General features: G+C 42.8%; 1 protein-coding gene and 1 non-coding gene across 9 annotated transcripts in view; one reads left to right on the forward strand and one right to left on the reverse strand.

The window, feature by feature from the left end:
- The window catches only part of RGL1 (ral guanine nucleotide dissociation stimulator like 1), a 270,331-nt gene that overhangs the window by 189,195 nt on the left and 59,121 nt on the right, over positions 1-22,015 (forward strand). For all 8 annotated transcript variants that reach the window (XM_061160903.1, XM_061160907.1, XM_061160904.1 and 5 more), the window contains one exon: positions 11,173-11,250. In XM_061160903.1, coding sequence (XP_061016886.1) covers positions 11,173-11,250 — 78 coding nt within the window. The remainder of the gene's footprint in view (positions 1-11,172; positions 11,251-22,015) is intronic.
- Positions 14,288-14,391, reverse strand: LOC133069796 (U6 spliceosomal RNA). Its single transcript, XR_009696009.1, has one exon. It is a non-coding gene; the product is annotated as a U6 spliceosomal RNA (small nuclear RNA).

Consider the following 22,015-nt stretch of genomic DNA (forward strand, 5'->3'; position numbering starts at 1 on the left):
AGTAATAATCTGAATTGCCCCTTCATTTTGAGTGAATTCTCCCAGTGGGGGACTTCTGGAGGATAAAGGTTGAATGGCTTCAACCTTTGAATGGCCATCCCATAAACACTATGCTTTTAAGACCAATCTGACTTGGGTTTGCTGGCTTAGGTCACTAGAGAGGAGACTAATTCAGTGGGTCTTTGAACTTATTTCTTCTTCCCATGTTTGATTGCCATGCATTTTCAGACTTTATCTTATTGAGTTCATTGATTGTTACCTGCATGTAATATAATGAGAAAATTGAGGCTCAGAAACTTTCAGTCACCAAGAAGCAGAGCTGGAATAAAAACCTATCTCTTTCTGACTCGGAAGCTCTTTCCAAACATACCAGATCACGTTATATGTCATTTGAAAATGTTAATGTCATTTCTAAAGAAAGGGATGATTTGTGTATCCAGCTCATATCCTTTTCTCTATTATCTCAGTTGATTTTCCTTAGAGACTGCATTTCCTGAGGGATACTTCCTTGACACAGTTGTGAGGAGCTCAGTTGAGTATCCATGCTCCTTTTCATTCATCCACTGAAATGAGATTTATCAGGTGTTTTAATATCTACCCTGTACTGTGCAAGGAGCTATGCATATAATGGTAAACAAACCAGTCACGACTCCTGTCTTCTTCATGCTTAATGGCTGAGAGTAACTTAAATAAGCATACACATAAATGTGTATAATTAAATTAAAATCGATACAGTTCTTGGGAGGCAAGAGCTAGGTTCTATGACAGAGACAGTAAGAGAGGATGGAATGAGAGAGGAGGGTATTATCAAAACAAAACTTGATGTTGGCTGGTGATATTTTGTTGTTAGATAGGTCGTGAGCTGTCAAGGTCCCTACTGATAGGGACCGTGTATCTGGAGTATTTCTGTTCGTTGTACTCAGCCAAACCCCCTGACCTGAATCTTACTACTTCCCAAAGAGAACTCTTCTCTTCTTGGAGGGGTAGGAGTGTAGCAAGTGCAGTAACTCGGGAGGACTTATGCAAATAGATCACTATCATGGTGATAGTAATCTTAAATCCATACTTTATGACACATGGAATAGTCACACCTTCCTGTGTAAAAGCTGATGCACCAACAACCAGCAGGAATGGAGCTGCCCAACCAATGAAACCAGTTCCTCCACAGCAGAGAGAAAGCAATCAAATATAAGACTTGAAAACATTTGATTTGTTTCCCTAGATTTCATCAGAAGTGCCACCAAATAGGTTTCCTTTTCATTTCTTTTCATGCTATGTGGTACCACTTACATGTGGAATCTAAAATGAACCTGTATGCAAAACAGAAACTTACTCAAGGACATAGAGATCGGACTTACTCAAGGGAGGAAGACGGATCCAGCGGGAGTTTGGGGCTGGTAGATGCAAACTATTACATTTAGAATGGATAGACAGCAAGGTCCCACTGTATAGCACAGGGAACTATATCCAGTCTCCTGGGCTTAACCATAAAGTGGAAAAGAATATTTTAAAAAATGTGTATATGTGTAAAACTGCGTCACTTTGCCTTACAGCAGAGACTGGCACAGTGTTGTAAATCAACTATACTTCAGTTAAAAAAATAGACTATTTTCAGAGAAGGTTTAGGTTCACCACAAAATTAAGTGGGAAAGTGCAGAGCTTTCCCATGTATCTTTTGCACCCATACATGCCCCTGCTATTGACATTCTCCACCAGAATAGTATACTTACTACAATCACTGACATATTGTGTGTGCTTAGTTGTTCAGTCGTGTCCGACTCTTTGCAACACCATGGACTATAGCCCGCCAGGATCCTCTGTCCATGGGGATTCTCCAGGCAAGATTACTGGGGTGGGTTGCCATGCCCTCCTCCAAGGGATCTTCCCAACCCAGGGATCGAATCCAGGTCTCCCACACTGCAGGGGGATTCTTTGCCATCTGAGCCACCAGGGAAGCCCCATTGACACATTATTATCACCCAAAGTCCATAGTTTACATTAGAATTCACTCTTGGTGTTGTACATTTTATGGATTTGGACAAATGTATAATGATACGTATCCATCACTACATGGTATCATACAGAATAGTTTTGCTGCCTTAAAAAATCCCCTGTGGTCTCTCTGTTCATCGTTCCCCCCACCAATCCCTGTCAATCACTGATCTTTTTACTGTCTCTGTATGTGTGTATGTATGTGTATGTGCTCAGTCGTGTCCAACTCTTTGCGACTCCATGGACTGTCCATGTGACCCCAGTCTCCTCTGTCCATGGAAATTTGCAGGCAGGAATACTGGAGCGAGTTGCCGTTGCCTTCTCCAGGGGCTCTTCCTGACCCAGGGCTCAAACCTGCATCTCTTATATATCCCGCATTGGCAGGCCAGTTCTTTACCGCTAGTGCCACCTGGAGTTTTTGCCCTTTTCAGAATGTTGTATTGTTGGACTCATACAGTGTGTAGCCTTTTCAGATTTGCTTCTTTCACTTAGTAGCACACAATTAAGGGTTCTTTATGTTTTTTCATAGCTTGATAGCTCATTTCTTTTTAGTGCTGAATAACATTCCACTATCTGATTGGACCTGTAGTTTAATTACCCACTCCCTGATGCTGGGAAAGAGTGAAGGCAGGAAGAGAAGGGAGCAATAGAGAACGACATGATTGGATGGCATTGTTGACCCAGTGGACCTGAATTTGAGCAAACTCCGGGAGACAGTGAAGAACAGGGAAGCCTAGCATGCTGCAGTCCATGGGGTCGCAAAGATTTGGACATGGCTGAGTGACTGAACAACAGCAACACTTACTAAGGAACATCTTGGTTGCATCTAAGTTTTGGCAATTATGAGTAAAGGTGCTATAAACATCCATGTGCAGGCTTTTGTGTAGGCATAAGTTTTCAGCTCCTTTGGGTAAATACCAGGGAGCAAGAATTTTGGATCATGGGGGAAAAGTATATTTAGCTTTGTAAGAAACTATTAAACTGTTTCCTAGAGTTTCTACACCATTTTGTAGTCTCATGAACAGTGAATGGGAATTCCTGTTCCTCCACATCCTTGAGAGCATTCGCTGTTGTCAGTGTTTTGGATTTTGGCCATTCTAATAGGTGTGTAATGGCATCTCATTGCAGTTTTAATTTGTAGTTCCCTAATGGCAAATTATAGTGAATATTTTTTCATATTTGGACTTGTCATCTGTGTATCTTCTTTGGTAAGATACAAGATTCTTTTGTATCTTCTTTGTCTTTTCAGGTCTTTTGCCCATTTTTAAAAATTCTGTTGTTTGTTTTCTTATTGTTGAATTTTAAGAGTTCTTTGTGTATTTTGAATAACGGTACTTTATCAGAGGGGGCTTTTGCAAATATTTTCTTTTAAGTCTGTGGCTTGTCTTCTCATTCTCTTCATACCGTCTTTTGCAGAGCAGAGGTTTTTAATTTTAATGAAGTCTAGTTTATCAAATTTTTTTCATGATTTGTGACTTTGGTCTTATATCTGAAAGATCATTATCATACCCCAGGTCATCTAGGTTTTCTCATATGTTTTTTTTTTCCTAGAAGTTTAATAGTTTTATGTTTTACATTTAGGTCTATGATCTATTTTGAGTTAATTTTTTGAAATGTGTAAGGTGTTCGTCTAGATCCATTGTTTTGCACATCAGTGTCTAGTTGTTCCATCACCCATCATTTTCTGAAGAGACTACCTTTGCTCCACTGTGTTGCCTTAGCTCTTCTGTCAAAGATCAATTGACTGTATTTGTACAAGTCTATTTCTGAACTTTATTCAGTTGATCTATTTGTCTATGTTTTCATTAATACCCCACTGTCTTGATTACTATAGCATTATAGCAAGTCTTGAAGTCAGATAGCATCAGCCCTCTGACTTTGTTCTTCTTCAGTATTGAGTTGGCTATTCTGTAGTTCTTTTGCATCTCCGTATAAACTTTAGAATCAGTTTGTCAAAATCCACGAAATAACTTGCTGGGAGTTTGATGATGATTGCACTGAACCTACAGATTGAGTTGGGAAGAACCATCTTGACAGTATTGCGTCTTCCTATGAACATGGAATCTCTCTCCCATAATGTAGTAGTTCTTTGATATCTTTCATCAGAGTTTCATAGTTTTCCTTATATAGACCATGTATATATACTTTGATTTTATACCAAAGTATTTTAATTTTGCAGGAGTACTGATGTAAAAGGAGTATGTTTTTAATTTCAAATTTCACTTGTTTATTACTGGCATATAGGAAGTGATTGACTTTTAAAAAAGATTTCTTTATTTATTTTATTTATGACTGTGCTGGATCTTTGTTGCTGTGCTCCGGCTGTCTCTAGTTGCAGCAAGCAGGGGCTTCTCTTCATTGTGGCGCATGGGCTTCTCATTGCGGTGGCTTCTCTTGTTGCGGAGCACGGGCTCTAGGCACATGGGCTAAGCCACAGCCTGGCACTGAGTTGTTAATAATGTATTAATTCATCTTAAATCTAAGGAAACCCCTGACTTGTAAACAGCTTCTGTGGTTGTCAGGGTGTTGCCTGCTCCCTGCCCCCAGTCCTAACCTGTTTCTTTGGTCAAACTTCCAACCTTCCTTATAGCCATGGCAGCTATAGCATGCTAACAAGACAGATCTGCAGCTGATGGTTTAGAACTGTTAGCAACCACAGGTGGAAGGAGGAGGCACTGAGGAGCCACTGGGCTCTCTGGGAGCAGCAAGTGGGCCAGAGTAGAGAAATGGGTGGCCAGGCCTTGGAATGGAAAAACTCCAAGAAACCTGACAGCAAGGGCGCGAAGGCCATCAGACTTGAGAACAGACTTGATGTGTGAATGAGAATCAAGTTCAAGCAAGAGACACCTTTTTGTTTTCTTCCCCTGGCAGAATAGGGATTATAAAGTCCTTGTCTTTTTTTTCTTAATCTCCCATTCAGACAATTGTGGGTCAGGACTGGGGGTGAAGATACTGTCAAGGAGAATTTTTGTAGTATTTCGTAACTGTCAAGTGGAACAGAAATACTAAGTTCTTTGTGCTGTTAATGTTGCCTTAACTCTCAGGGACTAACATAAAGATACTGTGGTGAATCGAAGGGCAAGGAAGGTGGAGGGCCCTTCACGGAGGACTGAGGATCCTTCTGGGTCTTCTGGCTTTTTCTAGTCACGGGAAAACTTTGCCTCAAGAACCGGACCTCGTGTGTGAATGCACACTGCCTGGTTCACTGTCCAGCATCACTGGCCTCTTCCAAGAACAAGGAGTTTTTACCTTGTTGTCTCTGACCTTTGTCTTCTCCTTGAATAAGTGGCTTCATGATGGTAACAAGACCTTTCCACGGCAGGCTTGGTGGCCGTGACCCAGTAGTCGGGCCACGCTTGAGTGGAGAGGTGCCCACCGTGGAGGATGTTATTCAGGGTGATTAGAAACATCCCCCCCAGCAGCTGCTCTGCGGTGCAGAGGCCACCGCCCTCACCGAGGCCTCACTTGGTGTTCCCGACATCTGCAGGCTATTTATCCATGTCATTATCCTGAGTCAAGGTCAGCTTCTGAACATTTTCCTCATACCTGACCTGTGTTCTTGTGGGTCAGTTAAAGAAAAAATGCCTCAGATGTTCCCAGGCTGGGCTTAATGAGAAAAGCAAAGGCCCCCAGAGGTCCCTGAATCAGTGGCTTCCTGTGCGGTCTCCCCTGCCCTGACTTCCTCCTCTCTCTTCTCTCATCATCCCCAGTAAGTGGCTTCTGCCCTCTCCTCCTCTCCCTCCCACTCTTTGATTCCTGATAGTCAAGGGCATGATTTAATTCACTTAGCCAGTGTTTAGTGAGTGTCCCCCAAGCGCAGGCTCTCCTCCAGGCTCAGGGCAGGTACCAGTGAGATAAAAGGTGAAATCAAATCCCTGACCGTGGCCAGCTTGGCCCTCGGGTTCTGCCCCCGCCGCCTCCACGCTCACCTCCTTCTCTGTTTCTGCTTCATCTCTTCTGCTCCTGTCTCACTGGCCTTCTTGACGTTTCTCAAGCACATCATCCTGCCACTGCCCCAGGGCATTTGCACAGACTCTCTCCTCCTCTTGGAAGGCTCCATTCCTGGAGATCTCTGTAGCCTGCTCCCTGACCCTTGATAGATTTTAGTTCATTGTCATGTTCACGTGGGGCCTGCCCTGGACACTCTCCAGTCATGTCTGAGCACCTTTAGCTTCTTTTTTTTCCTCCACTGCACTTTTCACCATCTCTCTATTATATATTCACTAGTCACTAGTTTATTGTTTATCTCCCCCCCGCCCCATGAAAACAGGGGTTTGGGTTAGTTCACTGCTGTATCCTCAATGCCCAGAACAGTACCCGAACATAAGCTTTAATAAGTAATGAGGACTAAATGAGTGAAAAAAAAAAGAATGATTAAGTGAAAAACCCAAGGTTTCCAACCCTAAAGAATTTATCATTCAGTGGAGGGATACATAAAATAAATAAACAAAATAACTGTGGTTTTTGTGATAGGGTGGGAGCTCAGAGGCTGGGCTCTAGAGCCTGACTGTCAAGGTTCAAATCCTTGCTTTACTGATTAGCTGTGTCTACGAGGGCAAATGGCTTAAGCTCTCTGGACCTTATTTCCTCATTCATTAAATAGGAAGAAGAATAATTCTACCATATAGGATTCTGTGCTTAGTCGCTTAGTTGTGTCTGACTCTTTGCAACCCCATGGACTCTAGCCCACCAGGCTCCTCTGTGCATGGAGATTCTCCAAGCCAGAATACTGGAGTGGGTTGCCATGCCCTCCTCCAGGGGATCTTCCCAACCCAGGGATTGAACCCAGGTCTCCCGCATTGCAGGTGGATTCTTTACCATCTGAGCCACCAGGGAAGCCCCATATAGGATAATCGTGAGATAATCCATCCATCCAAAGGAAACAATCCATGTGATGTGCTTAGCACAGTGCCTGGCCTGTAGTGAGCTCTCAGTAATTTTTAACTGCTGTTATCAAGGGATCACTTGCCATAATCAAGTGGAGCCTGAAATGTTCTTCAGGATTATCCCCATCCTGGTCTGATGTTGCTGAGACTTTTCTGTTAAGGAGTAGAGGTTAGAAAGCCGCCCCCGTCCCCCCACCAGAAGGGCTGTCCCGGGGTTAACCTTATCTTAAGATTTCTCTGAACTACAGGTGTCCCTGGTCCTCCTTTCAAACACATATTAAACATTTTTTTCTGCCCAGATAGGCTCCAAACAATACATCCATTCCCCTTGGAAATAACTGTTTCTTGTTTAAATATTAGCAACCAATTAAGCATGAGTTTTTTCTCTTTTTCTAGTCATTTCTAGGTAACAGTAAATAATTTATACTTTAGAAGACATTCACAGTTCTTTCTTTTGCCTTGTGACTATAGAGTAAACCGTGTCAGAAGTTATTCTGCTAATTTGTATTTTAATTTAAGTTTTTTGAATTACCATTTAAAGAAAGGCAGTTTCTCAATGGTAAGCCTTCTTAAGAGGTTGGAGCTTTGATCTTAAATCCTAGGGAGGTTTTGCAGAATTTGGAGGTGACATTGTTGACAGGTTTGTCTGTAGCTACTCATTAATTAAACACACACACACACACACACACCCTTTATTTACTCCCCTGGAGTAAATGAATTGAACTTGACTTTGGTTTTTGATGGGAAGCTATGAGAGGGTCCAGGAAACATCAAAGAAACTCTCTTAATCTCATAAAACTAACTCTTAACTCTCAAATGACCTAGCTTGAACATTAAAGAGAACTTATTTCCAATTCTGGTCTAGTTTCTTTTCTGTAAGATTTAATTCTCCTTAATGATAAGAAAAGTGCAGGGGCAAATAATTATCCTCTCCCTAGTCTGTTAAATTCCAGAGGGTTGTTGGCTTTTTAATTTTATCTTGCTTCTAAAGGTCTCCTCTGTAAAACTATATACATACATTATTTTGCATTTTATACTGCTTATGCCTTCAAGATCTCAGCTTTAAAATCTAATTTATTACTTTTGCATTTTAATTTTAGATTTTCTGTAATGATCCCAGCTGTCCTAAAGCTTTTTTATCCTCCTAGATTGTTAGAAATGAAGGCACGGACAGGTTAAGGCATGTGTATAAGTAAAAAGTCACATGATGCCTTTATAGAGACAATTTTGAACCTAGTTGTTAGGAAGTTCATTTTCATGTCTACTTAGGGAACCCCACTAGAAATAGTCATCAACATTCCTATTGGTGCTAGGCACTGTTTTAAGCTCTAAAGAGACAGAAGTCCTGCTCTTATGGGCTTTATGTTCTAATGGACAGTTAACAACTATATTAATTGTACAGTATGCTGGAAGATATTCAAAGCTGTGGAAGAGAATAAAGCAGTGGTGTTAGTGTTTCTTTTACATAGAATGGTCAGGGAAGGCCTCACTGATAAAGTGATGTCGGAGTTGAGGCCTGCAGGAGCCCAGGGAGTGTGCCATTAGAGTGGGCCTGGGAAGCAGTTGACAGCAAGTGCAGAGATTCTGAGGCAGGAGGATGCTTGATGTGGGGAGGAGCCAGTGAGGTCAGAGGGGACTGAGTGAGTGTAGGAAATGTAGTCAGAGATATCAAGTGGCAGGTCACTTAGGGCCTTGGGAGACAGGTAAGACATGGACCTTTTCTCAGGGTGGAGAAGAGTGGAAGCCGGAGGAGGGTTTTGAGCCGAGCAGTGGAATGAACAGCATCACTTGGCAGAAGCCAGGAGAGGAGTTAAGTGGTTGTTGCATTGATCTCAGCCAAAGATGGCAGCATTGTGAGCCAGAGTGGAAGTGATGAGAAGTGCTAGGATTCAGGATATGTTATAAAGGCAGAACTGAAAGGATTTCCTGGTGGGTTGGGCAGAGAAGAGTTAGGCATATTGCAGCCTTTGAGCCCAAGTACCTGGACCACGTGTGCCAACACACGCGAGGCTTGTTATTGATGGTTCTCATTGGTCTCTGAGTTTTTACCAACCAATCATGCTGGTCCTGATTATGAGCCTCTAGATTCTCTGCTGGTGGGGAGGAGTATCTGAGTGGTCTTCTGAGCAGATGGTACCAGGTTCACTAAAGAAAGAGAACTTCGCTCACTCACCATTGTCAGTTGCTTAGTCCATGACCCATCTGACTGCACCTGTGGCATCATCTGGGAACAGAACTGTGATGGGTGTTCATGTTATCCCAACCACCCTTTCAGTTATGGGTCTGCGAAGTGTAGAGAAAGAGCAGCTGAATATGAGACGCTAAGTAAAGACATGGGATAGGAAGGTTAGGGGATTTTTAGTATAAACATCATCTCTGGAAAGAATATCAGGAGCAAGAGAATGTGTATCTTTCCCTTGTAAAGTCTTTTCTCCCCTTTTATTTCTATCTCTCAGAGCTTCTAGTTGGTGGTTTCCAGGATAACCAGAAAGAGGATTAACGAAGGAGCACAGAATGTGACGAAAACAAAATCCCACATTTAGTCACTGAGGGCTGGCGGGCAAGAGTTGATGGGTCAGTCTGGTCAAAGGGGTGGCGTGGCATGGTGGCCCCCCTCTTCACTGCACTCACCTCATCTTTCCTACTTAAATAAACCACAGAGTCTGTTGTGAGGGAACATGAGGGCAGGGTTCGCTATGATGGTGGCCAAAGAGAGAGCCAAGAAATCCCACTCTGTTTATTTACTAGGAACCTCATTCCTGAGCCCTGCCTTGCTCACGGGGGGCCTGCATTAGTCTTAATCTGCCTGGTTCTTATCTCAGGGAAAGCAAAGGGTAACCCTGGGAGCCTCTAAATAGCAGGTGCAGAATGAAGAGGAACAGGGAGGGCAGAGGCCAGTGGAAAATATCTTTGGGAGGCCAAGAAGTCCATAAGGCTGATGAGCTCGAGAAAGGAGCAGGTGGAAGGGAGGAGGGGGGAGGCTAAAGCCTAAGGGCGTACACTGGAACCTCCCGGGATAGGGCGATGGGGAGACCAGATGGACTGGCATTCGGTCAAACCAGATGGCGGGCTTTTATGTTTTAAAGGACTTGTAAATCCTCAGAACGAGGAACCATAAGGGTCCTGGGGCCCTTAATCCCATTAGTGGAAGACAAAAATGTGCTCTTTAAAAATGTAAACCCTGCCAGTTATAGAAGTTCTGTTACCAGAACTTTGGGACAGATCGCCAGCTTGTGAAACTCCAAGCAATCTCTGAATGCTCCACTGGCGGGAAGAGAAACTGCAGAAATAGTCTAGGTGTTCTAAGTGAATAACATAGGGTACTCCTTAAGACTTTGAAGTGAATTTACTAAATGTATACTCTGAGCCAAATGAAACATATTTCTGTATGAAATAGACTTGCATTACCTATGGAGTTGGAAGGACACCTAACAGTGTGACTAGGGAGCGATCCATTATTGAGCAAGTTTTGAGTTTGTAGTGAGAGAGATTTTACAATTTAAGCACCGGTTGCTTTGCGCCCCTGTGTCACCCTCCCCAAGTGGCTGGGGAAGCCTGGACCAGCCTCAGTGTACACACTGCTGCTCTCATGGTTGTTGAGACATGAGGAGTCTGTTCTTCAGTCCTTATCCCTGTCTCAGCCTAACCTGCGGGCTCAGAACCATTCCCGTAACGCTGCTTCAGTAGAACTTATCCTCAAGGAGACGAGACTCATATGCAGAGCATGGAGTGATCAGCTTGTGCCCACATGTGGTGCCGGCATGAAGGCTGAGAAGCAAAGCCACGTGTTCCTTCAGCGGATACAGAGAGGGGCAGGGGTGAGGGGTTGATGCTCCAGAACTCAGGAGGATTCTCCCATCTGTGCCTCATGTAATGACTGATTCTCCTGCTGAGAGGAAAAGCCCAAGTTCATCTAAAATATTCAAAGAAATGTTGAGTAGTAAGAGAAAGTTTTAAGTGGTGTGATTCGTCGTTAAATCGCTTTTCTGTTGGAGTAAATATATGTGTGTGTGTATATGCATACAGATACAAATTCTGCATATATATATGGAAAATGTATATATACACAATTATTTTTGTATATATATATATATATATACACATATATACCCATTAAATAAATATAAAAAATACAGTATCATTTTTGGATGCTATTTCACAAATGTTACTTTCCTTAAATACTCCTGAAAAGTGTAACTCTTATCTTGTAGTTGAGATAGAATAGAATTGCTTTCCGGCACCACCGACTGTGTTTTTTGTTTACATATTTGTGTGTTTGTTTTTATCTAAAAAGGTATGGGAACCTGACAAGCCCAAACTGTGAAGAAGATGGAGGCCAAAGTTCATCAGAGTCCAAGACGGTGATCAGGAAGTGAGTGTGCCTCTCCTCTGCGTTCCAAGCTCTCTGTCAGGACTTATTATCTTAAAAGACTATAATTTAGTAGAGTTTTAAAGTCCCTTTGGAATGTTGTCATGGTTTTTCTCCATAATGCATAAAGTCATAGAATTATTTTTTGACCATCTAAAATGATATCCATTTATTCATCCAGTAAAAAGGTATTGATCACCCACTGTTTGCCAGGCCCTGTGCTAAGGGATGCGGCTATAACAAAATAAGTAAGTCCCAGTTCTTATGAAGGTTATGTTTTAGTAGAGAGAGAGAGACAGAGAATCCACACAAAAATGAATGAAGTAGTGCAAGAGGGCTAGATTCCAATGGAGTTTGAGTCACATAAGGTGTCAGAAAAGGGCTTTCTTGTCTGATCCAGGCACATTGGAGCAGAATCCTGAATATAGTGCAGGTGAGGCCTTGTGAATGTCCAGAAAGGGAGACTATGGAAGGGGCCCTGTGGCAGGAATAGTGTTCAAGAAAAAGTAGAGAAGTGGGCGAGACTGCCGCCGCTTGAAGGAAGTGGCAAGTGCTGGGGCAGGAGATCTGGAGGGTGGCGGGGCCCCTCGTCACATGTAGACTCAAGGGTCTGGGGAAGCATGTTGAATTTCATTCTAAGGAATATAAGAAAGACTTGTAAGGCTTTAGGAGAATAGTGGTATGGCCTGCCTTATTTAAAAGAGCTACTCTGACTCTGTGTGGAAAATAGACGATGACACTGGAGATGGGGCAAGAGTGGCAGCGAGGAGCCCGGTTAGGACCCTTTCACGGGTTCAGGCAAGGGGTGATGGCAGCACAGACTTGAGTAGTAACAGCAGCCATCCTTGTCGTGGGAGTACCAGCAGGCAGTAGTAACCACCTCTGCAGAGCTCTTGAAGGTGTTGCTGAAAGGATGCACAGATGCAGTGGATGCGGCAAGTGAGACGGAGGAGGCACGGACGCCTCCACGGGTTGTGTGTGAGCGCCTGATAGACCAGAGCTCCGGCTTCATGAGACGAGAAAGTCTGGTGGGAGGAGCTGGCTTGGAGGGGAGCTTGTGTCAATAATTTCATCTTAGGTGTATTGATTTCGAAGTAATTGGGTGAGTCTAGTTTCCAAGAAGTCTGGACTGGTAGACATTTGGGCATCCTTAGTTTATACATGGCATTTAAAGCTATGGGGCCGGATATGACCTCGTGGAGTTGAAGGGTAGGTAGAGAGGGGAAAAGTCCAAAGACTGAGGCTTGGTTCCCTCCAGTTAGGAAAATGGAGGGTCCAGCAGAGGAGACTGGAAAGGAACAGGCGTGGGCACAGAGAAGAAAGAAGCTGTGTTCCAGAAGATAAGTACAAAAGGGGTTTCAGAGGGAGAGTGACCAACTGTGTCTAATGCTGCCCAGGCATCAGGTGAGAGGGGTCTGGGAAGTGACTCCTGCTTCTGCCCCACTTCAGTCTTTGGCACCCTTGACAAGCGCCGTTTTGGTGAATGGAGATGTGGGGTCAAGACAGGATCGAAGGGGAGGAAGTGGGGAGGGCAAGTCTACTAACTCCCCTTGGGAGTTTCATTGTAAAGGGGAATAGAGAAATGGGGTGGAGGAAGAGGCAAGGCATGTTCTTTTTGTTGTGTGTTTGTTTACAAAGAGGGTTTATCCTGATGAAAATGATCCGGCAGCCACTGAAGAAAAATCCATGATGCAGGGGTACAGGCTGCTGAAGGAATGAGGTTCTTGAGTTGTTACTGTTGTGCTTAGTCGGTCAGTTGTGTCCGACTCTTTGCGACCCCATGGACTGTAGCCCACCAGGCTCCTCTGTTCCTGGGGATTTTCCAGGTGAGAATACTAGAATAGGTTGCCATGCCCTCCTCCAGGGGATCTTTCCAACCCAGGGATTGAACCCAGGTCTCCTGCACTGCAGGCAGATTCTTTACCAGCTGAGCCACCAGGGTTCTTGAGTCGGTGGCTATATGCCAGGGTGCTGAAATCACTCATGGTTTCATTGTAGGATCAAAAGACTGGGGAGGTAATCCGACGGAATTTTTAATTCTTCAGAGGGTTGGATGACGGACTCCTTTCTCTAGGAGCCAGGGATGGAAAGATGAGAAAACTGGGTACTCTTTTAACTCTTGAGTTAGGTTTCAGATAGTTTCTTAATTTCATTGGTTGGGCCATAACCTTCCAGAAAACCAAACACACCAGAATAGGTGTTTGAATGCTGAGTGCAGCGTGTGGTGAGTAAAACTACTACCTTATTCCTAGAAGGCTTGGGGGTGCTCCTTGGAAGAGGTGATTTTTTTTTTTAATATTTATTTTTGGTTGTGCTGGGTCTCTGTTGCTGCACGCAGGTGTTCTCTGGTTGCAGTGAGTGGAGGCTCCTCTCTAGTTGAGGCACATGAACTTCTGACTGTGGTGGCTTCTCTTGTTAGGACCATGGGCTCTAGAGCGTGTGCCCAGCATTTGTGGTGCGTGGGCTTAGTTGCCCCACAGCAGGTGAGGTCTTCCCGGACCAGGGATTGAACGAGTGTTCCTTGCCTTGCAAGGCGGATTCTTGACCACTGGTCCACCAAAGAAGCCTGAAGAGATGACATCTGAAGCAGGCTTTGAAGGAGGGCGAAGATTTGGATGGTAGAGCCATTTAGGAAGAGGGGGCAGTGGGACCAAATCAGGGCAATGTTGTATACATGACATTTGGGGGAGCACCACGGAATCGGGGTGGCTGCTTCACTGTGTACATGTTGGGTGAGGGTAGTTGAGCTGAAGCTATCATGAAAGGGTTGAACTTCTCACTAGAGAGTTTGGACTTTCCCTGGTTAAATGGGCAGTCAGCCCTAAACTTTTCGCAGGAGGGAAGCAGCATAATCAGATAGGTAAATTGAGGAGATGGATTAGGCTTACGATTTTCTTTCTTTCTTTTTTCCTCTTGTATTTCTTCTTCTTTTTTTTTTTTTAGTTTATTTTTTATTGAAGGGTAATTGTTTTACAGAATTTTGTTGTTTTCTGTCAAACCTCAACATGAATCAGCCACAGGTATACCTATATCCCCTCTCAGAAGTATGGAATGCTTTGCGGATTTGCGTGTCGTCCTTGTGCAGGGGCCATGCTAATCTCTGTATCATTCCAATTTTAGTGTATGTGCTGCCGAAGTGAGCACTCCTCTTGTATTTCTTTATTATGTCGTTGTTGTGCCCAGTCCAAAAGCCGCTGCCCAGCCCTACATCCTTCATGACCACGTGCTCTCCACTTCTCATTCACACATATTTCCCTGTTCACTGATATGCATGGCAGACTCTGATTAGATTCAATGGTTAGTCCCACATGAGACTTAACGGCCTTCTTACTCAACGTGTGGTCCATGGACCAGCCATCTCAGCATCGCCCGAGAACTTCTTAGGAATGTGGAATCTCAGGCCTCGCCCCAGATCTAGATTAAAATCTATTCTAACAAGATCCTCAAGTGATTTCTTCGCCTTTTATTAAAGTTTGAGGATCGCAGGATTAGAGGGGTTTTGTTACTGTTAATTTTGTTTGACCATGAAAACCTATGGAAATAACAATTTTTAAAAAAGGAATGGTTTTATAATGAGTGCTTTAAAACATACATGAAAGAAGAGATACTGTACAAACTGAGTGGCTAGCTTATCAAATGTAACCTACACCTGTGACCAGATTCAGAAATAAGCATGTTGTCATCTATGTATTTTGGAATCTCATCATATCTAGAGCTACCGTTTAACTAGCCATCTGAACACTCTGAGGGGAGTAACAATATGAAAAGTATCCAGAGCTTTTCTGTTTCCCAGGGGGTGTTTTGAGATGAAATAGGTTTCTGGGAAGTAGCAGTTAAAGAAAATTGATTTGTACCCTGAATGTGAAGAGTCATGCTCAGGCTTTTAAAGACCTATTATAAACCTTCATTTGGATTCATTGTACACCAGGAACAGTAGTCATGGGTGAGACTCCAGGATAAGCTGTTTTAAGGGGCTTTACAGTTTTAGGCATATGAGGCCTTAACAAAGAGCCTTCACAGAGAGCTCCCCTGAGGGGTCCATCATCCGGGGACAATGGTCTTTTCCTAAAGCCTCACAGTGAATTGGTAGAAAGTTCTTGACCCTCTTCCTCAGACTGAGTTGCCTTAAAAAAAAAATTATGCCTGACGAAAATATGCCACTTTTTCATATAATGGGTCGCTCTGTCCTGCAAATACCGGAATGTGAAAATCCCTTCTCTCTGCTGACCTCTTTCTTCTTCCCATTTCCCTTTCTTCTGTCTTTCTTATTGCTTCTCCTCCCCCCATCACCCCCCACCCCGTCTACCACTTCTCCTTTCATTATTTTTCATCTCACTTCAGCATTATTTTTTTGTTCTGTTTTTCACATGCTACCTGTCTGATCATTTCTATAACTCGATAAGCTCCCTGCTTCGTCTTTCTGAGATGAATTCAGAGAAGCAGCTTCTCCATCCCACTTGTAACACATGGGAAGTTCGTTGATTATCCCAGAGCTGTGGCAGTTGACGTGTAGCAGGGACTGAAGACACCCCAATGGCTGATTGATGTGTGGGAGATACAGCTACATGGCAGTTCTCAGTGAGGGAGTTTTGCCCCCAGAGGACGTTTGGCAATATCTGGAAAATTTTGGGTTGTCTCAACTTGGTGGGGAGATGCTCTGGCCTCTAGTGGGCAGAGGCCAGGACTGCTTCAAAACACGCTGCCGTGCGCAAGACAGCCCTCTTTCCCCTCTACAGCAAAGAATTACCTGACCCTAAACATCAGTAGTGCCTGGGTGAGAAACCCTGCTGCAATAGCGAGGAGGCTATATCCTCAAGTGAAAACTGTCTTTATTTATGGATATCTAAATATATGTAAAAATAATACCACACTTGTCTGGAAATTTACTTATTCATGTCCCTTCTTTTTTTTTTTTTTAAGTATTCAATAATAAATCTGTGCTATTTTTAATGTATTTTTTATTTTTATTTTGGTCACATGGCATGTGGGATCGTAGTTCCCTGATGAGGGATCAAACCCATGCCGCTTGGGTTGGAAGTATGCAGTGTTAACTACTGAACCACCAGGGAAGCCCCTCGTGTCTCTTCTTATAATTGGTGAATCCAGTGCTGAGGAGGTTGTGGAGCCAGCCTTACGGAAAATGACAGGCCCCAGGGAACGAGACTGGAGGACTCAGATTCAAGTCCTCATCTGTCACTGTCACCTGCCACCCATTTGACCTATTCACTTCACCTCTCTCAGTTTCAGTCTCTTTACCTGAAAAATGAGTGCTCTGAGATTCTTTCAAGTTTAATGGTGCCTAGAACCCCCACCTCCACCCGCCCAGGCTCCTCTGTCTATGGGATTTTCCAGGCAAGAGTACTGAAGTGGGTTGCCATTTCCTCCTCCAGGATCTTCCCAACCCAGGGATCGAACCCGGGTCTCCTGCATTGCAGGCAGATTCTTTACCACCTGAGCCACCAGGGAAGCCCAGGATAATTTATCTAGTTTTCTTCTCATCTTCTTAAAAATGAAAGTGAGCACCAGTCCAAGTTCAATGCATGAAACAGGGCACTCAAAGCCGGTGCACTGGGATGACCCTGAGGGATGGGATGGGGAGGGAGGTGGGAGGGGGGTCCAGGATGGGGGACACATGTACACCCATGGCTGATTCATGTCAATGTATGGCAAAAACCACCACAATATTGTAAAATAATTAGCCTCCAATTAAAGTAATTAAATTAATTTTAAAAAATGAGCATCAGAAACAGAGATATGATCCAAATATTATATTGATTGATTGAGAGGTAACCTTGACTGCTTGTTTCTGTTGGAAAGACTATGTAACTTGTTTTGATAAAAATAGGAAAGAAAAAATAGACAGCTTCTTTGGTTTGCTTGTTATTAATCGTGACATCAGAACCACTCTCTATGATCATGATAAAGAGATGGGCTAAAGCATTGTGTTGTGGGGTCAGACAAGGAGCAGCAAAATGCCCATTGTTTTCCTTTGCTGTGAATCTGTGTTCTTGTGATTTCAGGTGGGAAACAGACGGCAGGAATTCAGTGACACTCTAAGAAGTAAACATCCTGTTTTAGGACAGATGTCTTCAGTTTTGCAGTCCAAGGGTGAGGGGGGTGGGGGTGGGGAATCACTACTGGGCTTAAATATGAAAAGGAAAATACTCAACTATTGTTTGGTTTTTCAGTTTTTAATGTAAAGCATAGAGCAAGGCTTGCATTTGATACAGGTTCCCAAATCCCAAGATAACAGTCTTTACTGTACTTCTGAATATGGATGGATCTAATCAACCTTTCAAAGGATGAAAGAACTTAAAAGAAGGCAAAATGTGGAAATACAGATGAAACAGTCAAGATGAAAGATTGGTGTCTGGTGTCTTGGACCACAAATGGCTAGTGTTCTTCATGAATTTCAAAAAGTATCTGAATGTGCTGTGACTTCTAATCCTGAGTATGCCCGGTTTAGGCTTTGTGCAATATCAGAACCTTCTACGTTATCTGGCTAAAATGAGAATTCCTTCAGTTGCAAGGAATTCAACTTCCAAGGCTTTTAGATGCTAGAATCTTTGCACACAGGGATTTCTGATGTTAGTACTAGAATGATATAAATAAGAAGTCATACTATGTTTATTTCTATAATCCCTAAACTTGCCACTGTTTGGGAATCGGGAAACTCACTTCCTATGACAGAAGAAAACACGTTTGCCTGTATTCATTCTCCTTCCTGCTGACATTTTTCATGATGAAATGCTATCTCCTTAGAATAATATATAAAATCTGAACCAGATGGAAAAAGGAAGCTTTCCTTAGTTCAGATTTATTATAGTCATTGAATTCAGAAGTGAGATTATGAAGAAGTAATATTAACCGTATAGAGCCTTGACACCATGAATCTTCATTCTCTGAAATGTATTTGAGATTAGAATATCATACATAGGCATGCTTAACTTTATTTAAAGAGGTTTAAAACTCTCTCTTCAGGAATCTTACTTTTTTATTCCTTTTTAAAATGACTTCTATAATTAATGTTGAAATAGTTTCTGTTTTGTTTTCTTTAATTGACTCTCATCACTTCCCTCTGGGAATGCCATGTTTTATTTCCTAAAACTCTGTACCAGAGCAATGGTTTAAATGGTTGAAATCACACATTCAGATATGATTGTCATTCATGTAATCTTTTCCCAGAAGTTGTAAATAGTCACACTAGATTTTAGTTACTGGTAAAGATTTTAGTTACATATAAATAGTAGCAATCTAAGATATTGGAAATCAAAGAAAAGAGAGATGAGTTCAAGGAAGATGGCTGTGATTCTTTTAATATCTGGGAAACTTTATAGTGAAAAGTATTACAAGATCTTCTCATTGAGTTTGCAATCAATGTTCATTCCATCAAACTCAACTAACCTAACAGGCCAATTGAAATTAATCTGAGTAATTGTAACAAAAATGGGGCAAAGGAAGAGGGGTAAAGAACAGAGCAAAAATAAGATTCAAAACTCTAATCTTAGAAGAATTAAAGACTATAGTGTGAAATTAATATTTTTTAAAAGTAAAACCAAAGAAGAAATGGAGGTGCAGTACATCAGATAAAAGAGCCCAGTATTATCTTTAAAACATCCACCCTGGACAAAGAAAATTAGAAATGATAGTTTTAGAAGTCACTGAAATCCTGAATCAAAACTGTGTGTTTAAGGGAAGAGTGTAGGCTCCCAAGCAGAGGTTAATACTTTTCTGACAGTGGAGGAATGAAACAACATTGATCATCATTGATTCAGAAAGAAGAAAAATTGGCTGCCTGAGAAAACTCCTAAGGTTCTCTACATGTTAGAGAGAGGCAAACAAATGTCACAACCGGACTCTGTCACTCCATTACCCTGCAGACTCAGAGATGGTAGAAACGATGACACCACCATCACCGCCTGGCCACTGCCGCTGGCTGCAGTTCCAGGTGTGCTTGCTTTAGTGCAAAGCTATCCGCATTTTGTATTTTCTTTTACTATTACAGACATGCTGTGAGATATTGTCCTGATTTTATAGGTGTGTAAACTGAGGTTTCAGAACAGTGAGGCACTTTGATTAAGATCAAGCAGCTAGTTAATGACACGTCTGTTATTTGATCCCAGATCCAACTGACTCCAGGACCTGGGTTTTTCACCATTTTGCTGTCAGGGCTGCTGTTTCTAAAAGAGTGTTGGAATCTCTGGTGTGCGTGAATCCTGACCAGTTGTCCCCCTCTCACACATTACAGTTGTCTCTGTCACAGTAAAAGGGCTATAGACAGAAGTACAAGAGGAGCTAGGTACAGCATCACCTTTGGGACAAATGCTTTTAGCTTGTTAGCATTCTGAGATTGTACAATTTGGGATTATTTCCTCATTTGGCTTGGCTTTATTATTCAGTGAACACCCTGAGCAAGGGCCCCAAACAGCTGTTAGAAATGTGGAAGTTAGGCTTGTTTCCTGGGGAAGGAGATGGTTTGCAGGATGTGAGGAAAGAAGGACTCCATCTGAGTGCCTGTTTCCTCTTCTTGGTGCATCCTAGCATCTGTCATCCCCAGTGGAAACTCCATTCTAATGGTGAAAAGTGTAGAGGGCCTCAGCAAGTTTTTTCATTAGAGGCCTATTTATAGCATAAAAATTCCGGTCTCAGACTATGAGCAATCAGAATAATGAGTTAGTGAGGTCCCTGAAAAATAATTTTTGGTGATTGGCTATATCTCTTTCTAATAATAATGGCCAGAATTCATTGGCTGCTTCGTAGGAATAGTTCCTGTGTTAAGTACTCTGTATCCTTTCAATATCCTCTTAGTAGCTCCATGTGTTGTTCCTATTTTACAGATGAGGAGTCTGAGACACAGAGAGACTAAGGAACATGTCCAAGGCCATACAATGAATAAGTGAGAGAGGGATTTAACCTAGGCCTTAACCTCTGTACTGTGTGGCCCCTACTTCTTTCCCTGTGTTATGAATGAGACTGTTTCTGTTAAGTACTTAGGTTGGACCCTCTTGTTCATCTCCGCTCCCCCCACTCCCCTTTGGACATTTTAAATGTTTTAAACAGTTTTAGATTTATATGAAATTGAGCCAGTTCCCATATACCTTCCTCACAGTTCCCCTTGTTATTAACTTCTTAACACGAGTATGCACATTTGTTATAACCATCGAACCAACACATTGTTAGTGAAAGTTCATAGTCTAGTCACAGTTCCTTGTTTTTCTTTTTACCTAATGGCCCCATTCTATTCCAAGACCATCCAGGACACCACATTACCTGCAGTTGAAGTATCTCCCTAGGTTCCTATTGACTGTGACAGTTTTTGGCTTTTCTTGTTTTTGGTGACCTTGATAGGTTTGAGGAGTACTGGTCAGGGATATTTTAGGATACCCCTTTAATTGTGCTTCCCAGGTGATGCCAGTGGTAAAGAATCTGCCTGCCAATGCAAGAGGCACACGAGACTCGGGTTCAATCCCTGGGTTGTGAAGATCCCCTGGAGAAGGGAATGGCACCCCACTCCAGCATTCATGCTTGGGAAACCCCACAGATGGAGGAACCTGGTGGGTTGCAGTCCTTGGGGTCACAAAGAGTCGAACACAACGGAGCACACGCGCACATGGCACCTCTCTGTTAGAATTTTCCTTGCGGTTAGATTGACATTTTCCCTCCTAGTTAGACTGAATTTATGAGGTTTTGAGAGAAATGTCACAAGAGATAAAATACCATTCTCATTACATACTGTCAGAGTGATTTATAGTGGTTGATGTTGTTCTTGCTCATCTGGATGAAGTAGTTATTTTTCAGCTATCTCACGGCAAATGTCTCTTTCTTCCCCCTTGCTTTCCATTCTGTATTGGTTGGAAAGAAGTCACTATGCACAAGCCTTTTGTTTTGCTCCCCTCTTTTAGGATGAAGTATTTACCCACCTTATTTGGCTGGGAATTTGTTCCTGTAAAACAGGAACAACACATGGAGAGACTGGGAGGATATTGAAAGGATACAGAGTACTTAAGACAGGAACTCTTCCTACGAAGCAGCCAATGGATTCTGGCCATCAGTGTTAGAAAGAGATACAGCCTCTCACACAGTTCTTCTGCATGCGAGATCTGTCTTCTCCATTTATTAATTTGAACTTCCCTGGTAGCTCAGCTGGTAAAGAATCCACTTGCAATGCAAGAAACCCCAGTTTGATTCCTGGGTCATGAAAATCTGCTGGAGAAGGGATAGGCTACCTACTCCAATATTTTTGGGCTTTTCCTGGTGGCTCAGCTGGTAAAGAATCTGCCTGCAATGTGGGAGACCTGAGTTCTGTCTCTGGGTTGGGAAGATTCCCTGGAGGAGGGCATGGCAACCCACTCCAGTATTCTTGCCTGGAGAATTCTACTTTTCCATAGTCTATGGGGTTACAGAGAGTCGGGCACAATTGAGTGACTTTCACTTTATTAATGTATTCAGTCTTTTGTTTACACCAGCATAGACTTGTGGATATTCATTTATACTGGGGGATACAACACAGTGCTACTTTTTGTGTTTTGTTGCTCAGATTGTTTCAGCTTTGATCACTGGGAGCTCTTCTGTTTGACTCCTGTGTCCCTTTCACACGCCCCCAATGTTGTGTTTGTCTGAGCCCGTCTTGTAAGATGTTCTGGACTCACTTTGTACATTTCTCATCCCAGTCTTAGAATCAGCCGTTTCTTCAAGGAGACCTGTTTTATTTTTTATTGGAGAATGATATCAGAAACCAAGCTCTGGGTCTGAGGTGTGCTCATTGCTC

Source organism: Dama dama, chromosome 14 (assembly GCF_033118175.1).
Source record: "Dama dama isolate Ldn47 chromosome 14, ASM3311817v1, whole genome shotgun sequence".
Taxonomy (NCBI): domain Eukaryota; kingdom Metazoa; phylum Chordata; class Mammalia; order Artiodactyla; family Cervidae; genus Dama; species Dama dama.